Source organism: Gasterosteus aculeatus, chromosome 6 (genome assembly GCF_964276395.1).
Source record: "Gasterosteus aculeatus chromosome 6, fGasAcu3.hap1.1, whole genome shotgun sequence".
In the NCBI taxonomy this organism is placed as follows: domain Eukaryota; kingdom Metazoa; phylum Chordata; class Actinopteri; order Perciformes; family Gasterosteidae; genus Gasterosteus; species Gasterosteus aculeatus.
In genome coordinates this window covers 7,165,923-7,175,653 of record NC_135693.1, presented here as the reverse complement: position 1 = coordinate 7,175,653, position 9,731 = coordinate 7,165,923, and the positions used below count along the sequence as shown (strand labels likewise).

At 49.1% G+C, this 9,731-nt stretch overlaps 1 protein-coding gene across 1 annotated transcript; it reads left to right on the top strand.

Annotated features, from left to right (window-relative positions):
- The first annotated feature begins 1,697 nt into the window (after nt 1-1,697).
- Nucleotides 1,698-7,638, top strand: npas4l (neuronal PAS domain protein 4 like). The gene is made up of 10 exons (XM_040178702.2): nt 1,698-2,796; nt 2,874-2,982; nt 3,853-4,016; nt 4,206-4,348; nt 4,436-4,535; nt 4,680-4,944; nt 5,033-5,142; nt 5,265-5,400; nt 5,492-6,765; nt 6,857-7,638. Exons 1-10 carry the CDS (start codon nt 2,742-2,744, stop codon nt 6,883-6,885), a joined length of 2,385 nt encoding a protein of 794 aa, XP_040034636.2. The 5' UTR covers nt 1,698-2,741; the 3' UTR covers nt 6,886-7,638.
- The last annotated feature ends 2,093 nt before the right edge of the window (nt 7,639-9,731 follow it).

Sequence of the window (9,731 nt, the reverse complement as noted above, 5' to 3'; positions counted from 1 at the left end):
GATGTGTCACGGCCGAGGCTAAACAATGTTTGACCTGTTCATATAGACCCTCTATGGGGGGGGGGTTAAACTGCAGGCATCTGTGCTTTTTGCCCCCGAAAATGCTGAGCGGCATTCTTATTATATACATTCTACATATAACACATGTCGTACACAAAAGTCCTGCATGTTTCCAACTAGGTTTCCAGTCAGTGGAAGGCCGAAATGAATGTGACACAAGTTTCCGATTTCAAACTCTTTATCTCCTCTCGTAGCTACTGTATGTGGCACTTATTAGCCCCCCAGGTCTTTGAACCCAGCGGTCCCCCCGGTTCTGCTTCCTGTTGAAATGCAGAGCGCTGGATCTGCCCCAGCCGGCCTGTCTGATAGCCCTCATCGTCTACTTCAGCGGGCGCTCTGAAGCCGTGGTGCCACTGGCTGTCAGACTACCTAATGGGATGTGCGGCTGGTCTTTTTTTTGGGGGGGGGGGCGTCCCATGACTAGAAAGCGTCTCACCCTGAACCCCAGCTCCCAATCTTGGCCTCTGCCACCAGCGGCGGCCTGGCAGTTTGTTCCCGTCTGTCACCAGCCCCGTGCTATAAAGCCAGCGTTATCTGCAGTGTTAAGTGCAGCCCACAGACGGAGGGTCAGCTTAAAGTGAGGCACCAGAGACACCCTGTCCCGCCTGGCCCCTGCCGCACACAGGAAGCCGGGCTGTGCCGGGGTCCACTCCCCCCCCCCCCCCCCCCCCCCCCCCCCCAGCTCTGTCTGGACCCCGGGGCCCGAGCCTCGGCCTGTGACACAGGCGCTAATGCAAGAAGACCCTCGGGCCAGATGACTCACTAATTTCCCCTCAGGACCCGGGCGATCCCCGTGGCCCTTGAGAATCAGGCTGGGGATTTGTTTCAGAGTGATTTGTTTTGTCTCGTCTCCACCCACCCACCCACATCGCCTCTCAAGTTCTAGTTCTCAGCTCCCAGCGGGAATAGAAAGAGGCATTAAATGAGCACAAGTCCATGGAGGAAATAAGCTGTGGCTGCAGAACGTGAACTGATGGAAGAGAAAGCGACAAGTTGGTTTTCCTGAAAAACTCTTATCGGGAGGAGTTGCATCCTTCTGTAAAATGCGGTATGGCCACAGTCATGATTTGTTGGGCCCCATAATCTACTCGTCTGATGAACAACTCATTCAGTGCGACCTCCTCAGTGCGTCACGCTTGCAGACATGTCGCTTGATTCCCTTCCAACGAGGGTTTAATTGAGTGACTAACACACGCGCAGTGCAAGCTGACTGGGAGCAGAATACAGAGCCGTCAGCACGGACCGCCCCGAACGCCGCCGACGAGTTAAACAATGATGGAAGCGCGTGTGTCTGTGTGTGTGTGTGCGTGTGCGGGCGTGTGTGTGTACTGTATATGTACAGTGCATCCGGAAAGTATACTTTTTCCATATTTCGTTATGTTACAGCCTTATTCCAAAATATCATGAAGGAGTCCTATGAGCTAACCATTAGCAAGGCTCCCTGAGGGGGCGTGATTTCATGTGCAAAATGTGGTTAAGATATTTTAGACCCATCCCTAAAGCTAAATAAGTAGATTGGTAAAACCGTTTCCTAATAATATGTATACTTCTAATTAAATGGATATGAACCTATCACTGATGTTTGAAAGGGAACAAAAGTATTTGTAAGTTGACAGAAAGGTAAATGTTTTTTCCAAGAACTCAACTGTGACCATTTTTAAATGCACTTAAACTGCAATATCATAAAAATAATAATCTTGTATTTAAGGCCTCGTTAAACAAAAATGGAAATTTCACCTGGTGTGAAAGCTCTGTGAAACTGAAAGAAACCTCTCCTTGGAGTTTGACACTATATATATATATATAATGGTGTGTGTGTGTTTTTTCCTTTAAGACAGGACCAATATAAGAGTTGGAGCTTTAGGAGATTAGTCAATGGGCTTTCCAACATACAAACTTCTTAAACTTCTGCATTTTCTTTCATTAGAACAGTTCATTTTATTCAATATTTCTCCCAATAAATCAGTGATACACATCCCAAAAGAGTTAAAAAATGTTTACCTCTGCCACTAATTATTGCAGGACCTAAAAGAAGACTGATGCATCAGTGTTGATAATGCATTTTAATACGTCAATAATCATAGGGGCCATTTTTGTGCCAAAGCACTTCTAATATCGAGACCCTAAAGTAGGCGTACGTTTATAATAAATGGTAAAAGTGGTTAAATGTCTCAACCATGGAAAAAGAAACGGTTCTCCGTGCGGTTGTCCAGCCCCACCCTTTTAACGGTGATATATCACCCCCGCGTCAGGATGCGTTTGCGGCCTAATACGCTGAGAATGAATTGGTTAACAATGAACAGACACACGAGCCTTTTAACCTTTCCGCTCATATCAATCCGCGGGACAGCGAGCGTCATCTCCAGGGTGCGTGCAGACCGCCGCCCGAGTATTTTCTTATGATCTAATTAACGCAACTGTCGCCAACACCTGCAGACGGTTAAAATGATCCAGTACCCACGCGCGGACGCACGCGCACGCGTCTCTGCTTCATTAATGCGAAGGCACATTTCCACTTATTTACAAAGGCTCACTCCACTAAATATAACCCGCCTCGGGACGTCGGTCAGCGCGTCACAACAAGTAACTTTACCCCTTCCTTTTTTTCTCTTCTTTATTGAGTTGGTTGACGGGTGTCCTGTTTTTTACCCGTTTGTTTTTGGGGGGGGGGTTAGTATAAAATGAGGGACGGGCAGACCGGCTGGACACTCTTCATCCGGACCAGACCCCGCAGAGGTACTACATCTTTCATTTCTATACGTTGCACTACGACTTCTTCAGCTCTGTATTTATTTATGCTTTACTTTCCGCAGGTGTCATAATGACTATTTGGTGCACCGCCTGCCAGTGTGACGTCAGTGCTCCGTGCACGTCTCATCTCGTGCCCGAGCATCAGCGCAGCTCCTTCTGCAGGAGGTTCAGGTCAGTGACTCCTCGGCCTCGCGTCCTCTAGCGGCTCAATCAACACATGGTTGTCTGCAAAATGTGCAAGACCGCGCGGCCCGCAGTGCGCGTGCACCACGGGGAGCACTTCATCCAGTTTACTACCGCCGCATATATGATGTATTGGAACCGCGATGCTGATGCATGCATATACTATATGTACATATATGTGTATATGTATATTGGGAATCCAAGCGTTTTTCCTTGTTCCCACTATCTGGATGATTTGGTGGGAATTTAAAATATTTCTGCATAGGCTATTTATCTGTGGCACAATTTTCATTTTTTAATTTTAAAGTCCATCTCAAACATCATTTGGATGGATCTCTATTGTTGCGGTGCCGGGATTCAAACTGGCAGAAGTCTTCTTTTGTGGCACTTTGTGTGTCCTTGAGGCGTGGGTGCGTCGCTGCGAGGACACCCACTTCACGAGGCAATGAAGGGAGCAGCAGTAGCCCAGCCTCCCCTTTGTGTGTGACGCCCACGCTGAAGCCCTGGCAGCTATAAAAGCCCCCGGCTCTCTGTGAAGGGCCCAGACAGATCCTGATCACGCAAAGTCCACTGAGAGCCCTCCTGTCTGCTGCGGACACAACGGCCTCTCATATCAGCAGTTTCCATAGGAACCCTGGAGGAGGAGACACAGAAGCTTGATCAGTTTAGGCTAATTACTTCTTTTTGCCTTTATTTGATTTCGCCCCCCCCCCTCACTCTGCCCCTCACTGGTGTTGAGGAGGAGGGTCACCTCAGACAATTTTTTTTTGTCATCTAGATGTAGACAACTCCGTCTCCCTAGATTTAGATTCTTTAGTTATCTTCCAAACCCCTGACCTCAGTCATGGTCTCCCACAGATCCACCAAAGGAGCGTCCAAAGCCCGGCGGGACCACATCAATCATGAGATCAGGAATATGCGCGCTCTGTTGCCCACCACCCTGGAGGACCAGGAGCGTCTCTCCTACCTGCACTCCATGGCCGCCATCTGCGCCTACATCAGGAAGTCTGTTGTCTTCCAGGGTAAGGCGTCACACTCCGGTTGCAAGTCCTCCTGTGATGTCTTTGATCCGCTCATCTGCATTCTGCCCCCGTCGCTGTTAATCTAAAATGTGACAAAGTTCCCGGCACCGCGGGGAGAGCATCAAAGCTGAAACTCTCAGAGATGCGTAGAGTGTAAACCGAGGCTCACCTCACTCCTTCCTCCCACAGGACTCCCGACTGGGGCGAGATCACACTCTCCGCCGTACGAGGCCTTTCTTCAAGCCCTGCACGGCTTCATCCTGGTCACCACGGCACAAGGGAGGCTGGTCTACGTGTCCGAGAATGTAGACCAATACCTCGGTCTGTCCATGGTGAGTCGCTTTGGACATCTGCTGTTTAGTGTAGTTGACGTTGGGCTTTCTGGTTTTGTGTCTAACCAGCGTTTTTCATTTTTTCAGATAGACGTGCTGCAAGGAGACACTTTCTACGACATGGTGGAACGCTCGGACATTGATGTCGTGAAAACGCACCTGGAGATTGAACACAACTCGCCATCAGGTAACTTTATTGTTGCGTTTTGAACTGGGATCACTGTCTCAATGTTGCCTGCATGTTGCCTATTTTTCTTTATTCATAGTAAAGCTTCTCTGTCGTCTTATTTGATCTACTGAAAGGCTAAACTGAACCGCTGTGTTTCTGCAGAGAGGAGCTTTATATGCCGTATGCAAACCTCCAAGGCCTTCAAGCTGCGTCACGGCAGCTGCTGTTCCATGATGGTCAAAGGGAGCTTCAAGAGGTTCCCTCAGCCGTGGCAGCCCTCCTCTTCAGCCCGTCCCACCAGCCAGCCTCTCTTTGTGGCCCTCTGCACCCCCACGGTCGACCGCCTGCAGAGCTCCGACTCCCCCTCCTGTGACAGCTTCCACAGTGTCCACGGACTCGATATGACCTTCACTCAGCTGTCAGACAGGTACGTTCACAGAGCCCCTTTAGACCGATGCAGCATAGATGTTGTTGTACTGATCACTGACAGACAGTTCTGTGTATTTCCTGTTCAGCGCCTCCTGTTTTTTGGGGTATTCGACTGAAGAAATGGCCGGTCGATCATGGTACAGTCTTGTCCACCCTGATGATCTTTCCTTGAGTGCCAATTCTCATAGAAGTTTGAGTAAGTGTACAATCTATTCCGGGAAAAAATAATTGCATGAAGTCTAGAGAAAAAACAACAACATTTTCACTGTGCACATTGGCATTAACGTGTGCATGATGTTCCTTCCTTGTCACGTCTAGTGCGGGCAGATGAGGGCTTCCAGGCAGAGATGGTGCTCAGACTCCAATGCAAGGATCTGTCGTGGACCTGGATCTACATCCGAGCCTACAAGGAGTCTGACTGCCAGAGCATCCGCTGCACCAACTTCATCATCAGGTATGAAGGACTCCACCTCTGGTTGACCTGAGCGCACAGTGCGTCTTTCCAGCCACGAGCATCAAATTAATCCTTTGCTTTGCTCTTGCAGTGAAACGGAGGCCCGATTTCTCCAGAAGAAAATCACCAGCGACGCCTTCAGGCCATCGCCCACGCCGCATTTTGCAAGTCAGGAGGTGCCTCACGCCGAGACCTATGGCGACCCCAAGTGTTTTAAAAGACGGAGGACGTCCAGCGGGCAAAGCGAGGAGCCGGGCCACAAGGCCAGGAGGGCGAGCGAGCAGGACTTCTGCCATGTGGCGAGCGCCTCCTCCCGAGGCGACGGCTCGCCCGCTCCCCCTGGAGACAGCGCTGCTCTCTTCACCCCTCCCTACAGCCCAGCCTCCTCCAGCTCCACTCTGCAGCAGGAGGAGCTCAGCCGTGACCTCCTGCTGGATGTGCATGGATACAGCGATCAGCTGCTGTCCTCCCCTGAGTGCTCTCCCTCCTATTACTCGTACCCGGAGGCGGTGCTCACCTGTCACCGATCACCCTCCGGCTCCCTGGCTTCAGCCGCTGAGCAGACATTTGAGCAGGCTGCCTTCGGCGTGTTCGCCGCCCGCTCCCCAGCCTCCTCCTCCTCCTCCTCATCGCCGGCCTATGATTTCCAAGCTTGCACGGCCGACGCTCGATTAGTCCCTGACTGCCCGTCCGTGTCGGACTTGTGCGATGGCGCGGCGGACTGCGCGCTGCATCACGACGACTTCAGCGTCCTCCAGCAGACGCAAGAGGGAGGCCTTGTCCAGGTGCACCATGTCCCCTACCACGTCTTACCCGCACATTCCGGTCTTCTCACCCCCGGCCAATCGCCCAACGCCAGCGAGACGGCACATTACAACGAGAGGGAGCAGGCAGAGATCAGCATTCTGGCTCAGCAGATCTCCTCCCTGGCAAGTAGCTTCGCCATGTACCGCACGCACGACGCCCTCCCACCCGCAACCACCAACGCGCAGCCCTCGGGCCGCGAGTGGCCCTGTCATCCTCCGATCCCCTCGGCGCTGCCTCTTAAGGGCGAGCTGGACCTCGATGACTGCGTGTTCGACAGCATCCTTAAAGACCTGGACGTGGGCGCGAGGAAAGATTGCTTTTCCCGCCCCGGCGTCGCGGCGTTCGGGGACCAGCAGGGTCTGCTGCGCTGCAGGATCGGGTCTCACGAGTCGGAGCCGGAGCCGGAGCCCCTCTGCCTCTCCCCGACCACCACGGAGGACCCGCTGTCCGCGGAGCAGTTCATCGCCATGGAACCCTTCGGTTTGCAGTTGGGACGCCATGACCGAAACACTGGGTTGCATCAACTCAACCGCTATATGCAGAGTCCCCTTCAGCAAGGTAGTGTGCGCCAAGTCAACAGGTCATATGGTTGTCCGTTGTATCACCGTAGGTTACATTCCACTAATGTTGTTCTCCTGTCTCTTTTCAGATGAACTTGCAGAAGAAAACCTGTACTGAAATAAGTCTGTGACTTACTGTGCTGCCACTTGTATGACATATTGTCAGGGCAACCTTCCTCTCGCTGGATGCAAAGACCTTTAGAGGACATCTTTGCAGTAGGACCTGCTCTTAAAAGACTTCGGCTTTGTCTTTATGTCTCAACACTGCTGCCAACTGTGTTTTAAGTTTTTATCTGTGTCTTATATTGTATGAGGTACCTGTTTTACATCACTTACGTACTGAAATGGAGGTGGATTTTTCTCCAATACAGAGTGACCACAGTTTACTATTGAGCACTTTATCAATGTCGTTGCCGTGAGGATTTTATAAACGAGAAGGAGGGCTGATTTAAAAGGAATATTAACTGTTGTTAATGTTTTAAAGCTACCCGCATGAGCTTGAACGCATAAATCTTTCCTCGTGACAAAGAGCCATTTCGAAATGTTTGCTTTCCGGTGCCTTAAGAACACGAGGGGAAGAGACAAATCAGTTTGCAAAAAGAATATTCGTCTGTTTGTGAGTGGGCCATTGATGCTTTCTTGTGAATAAATGAATCATTAAGGAGATGATTGTTGGTTGAACACCTACCTCATCGGTACATTAAATACATTCCAAGTCTGAAATATATTTATTTTGAACATGACACTTAAATGTTTTCATTTTACCGCATTGTGAATCTTTCTTTCATCTTTAATGTAATGGTACTGCACATGTCTTAATGTCCAATGTTATACCTGATGTTTTTAATGTGAATAAATTGACTGAAAAATCCGTTGTGTCATGTTGGTATGAGTGAATCCTACATTTCTCAAATTACAGTCTCCTGTTAGCAGACTTTGTATTCGCCTAAACACAATCTAATTACTGTCAATACAGTCGGTATATCTGAGTTTCCTCCACCAATATGAAGCTTTATTCTGGCTATTTTGTTTGACCACTTGGGGGCCAACAGACCACACGTATTGCGTCATCGCTTCATGTTGTTATGGCAAACAGTTGCTTCTAAAACATCAAACACACACCAACAACCGCATTCATTCATTCATAGCTGTATCTTTGTCCATCTCAGGAATAATCTTTTATATGTATATTTATATATGAGTGACGTATTTGAATATTTAGAGGCTAAATGCTCCGGTGTGTTCACCATGATGTGTGTCTGCGTTTAAAAACGGCTACACACAGGTTGTCAAAGCAGGACGTACACTTGTGTTGCATAAACTGGGAATTGGCTGCGTAGAGCTGAGGATTAAGACTCCTTTCACATGACACTTCACTTGAGCCATTTGATTAGTAGTACATCTTTTCTAAAAAATACACATTTTTGTAGGAACCTTTATTCATATTACATGGGTCCACTGTATTATTTCTACGAGCACTTTCTCCTCATCTGACCAGATGGCTAAATGGCTAAACAGCTCAGCTCAACATCTAGTGAGCTCTCCAATGCTCCATTGATTTACATCTTGTGGCTGGTCATACCAATGAGAGCATATAAACTGTATACAGGGAAAATCAATTTTACGTCCTGGGACAAATATGCAGACGCAATGCATACATGAATAGTTAGACGAAGAAGGGAAATGACCGAGGTGGAAGATGGACCGTGTGCATGAGCACGCAGCTCTCAGGAGGCATCGCGGACGTGCTGCTGCTGGTGCACTGCGTGCAATGCAGGGTCCACATGGTTTTCTCACCCATGTGGGTCAGAACGACCACTAGATGGAGTGATAGCTCCAATCGCCTCCCTGTAACACACATATCCAAATGCCACGAGTGGAGTATTATTCAAGCAAGGTTTAAGAAAGTGAAGGAGTGTGTGCATGTGCACGAGTGTGTGTGTGTGTGTGGGAGATGGAACAAAAGGACATCATTTGGTCCGTTCATGGGCAAACAGTCCAGATGCCTATTCTTATCCATGGAGACCTAATTAAGAGTGATGTCTGTTGAAGGGTATAACGGCAAATAAAGTTCCTAACAAGTCTCAACATCTGCTCTGTGCGCCAGTCTTTCTGCATCACTCAGCGTTACCTGGAATGATAATGATTTCCCCGGAGGCACAAGGACAAAGAGTCCAGGGCACCGGCGCATTTGTCCACACCAGGGAGACGGCAAAAATCCACATTATTTCTTCTCTCACGCACAGTGAACACTCCCAGCAACCTCATGTCTCTGCACATAACACAGACCGACAGTAGAGACAGTGTGGCGGTCTTCCGTTGCTGTGGATACGTGATGATTATTATTCCATCAGCCTTGTGTGTTAAATAGTTTGGTGAATCTTCACTGAAAAAAACAATGAAAATATGATTATTTTAACTGTAAGTGGTAGTGGGCCTAGAACTGCTGCTTGCGTGAGACAACGATGTAAAATATCAAAGGCAGCGCTCCAGCCGCGTCCCTGATGTTAAATTGACATGTTGCGAGATTAGATTAACAAACTGATGAATGATTCATATCTGAGGTGCCAGAGCGGCTGAGGACGATACCAGTCTTCGCTAGAGCTGACGAAAAAAGAGAAACACAGGTAAAACTGTCACCTGCCCCACTTCAGCCGCTTCCAAAGTGCCTCCTCGGGTGGATGGTTGCAGGGCGGATGCTGAAGGAGAAGCGCATCAGTGCAGTTAAACAGAGCAACTCGTGGATGGGATTCACAAGCAGCCAGGTTCTCATATCCTGCCTCGCCGGTGGCTTCTGGCGAATGATTACCTCATTTACTTTTGAGAACGACTCTCCAAATTGAAACTTTCACTGATTTCAGACAACAGGGCCTCAGGTGGCACCGCCGTGTCTTCGTTTTATCTACCGGCTTCATGCTTTTATTGTGACGGCAAACCGGGCTTGAGGGCTCTGCTGAAAGCTTA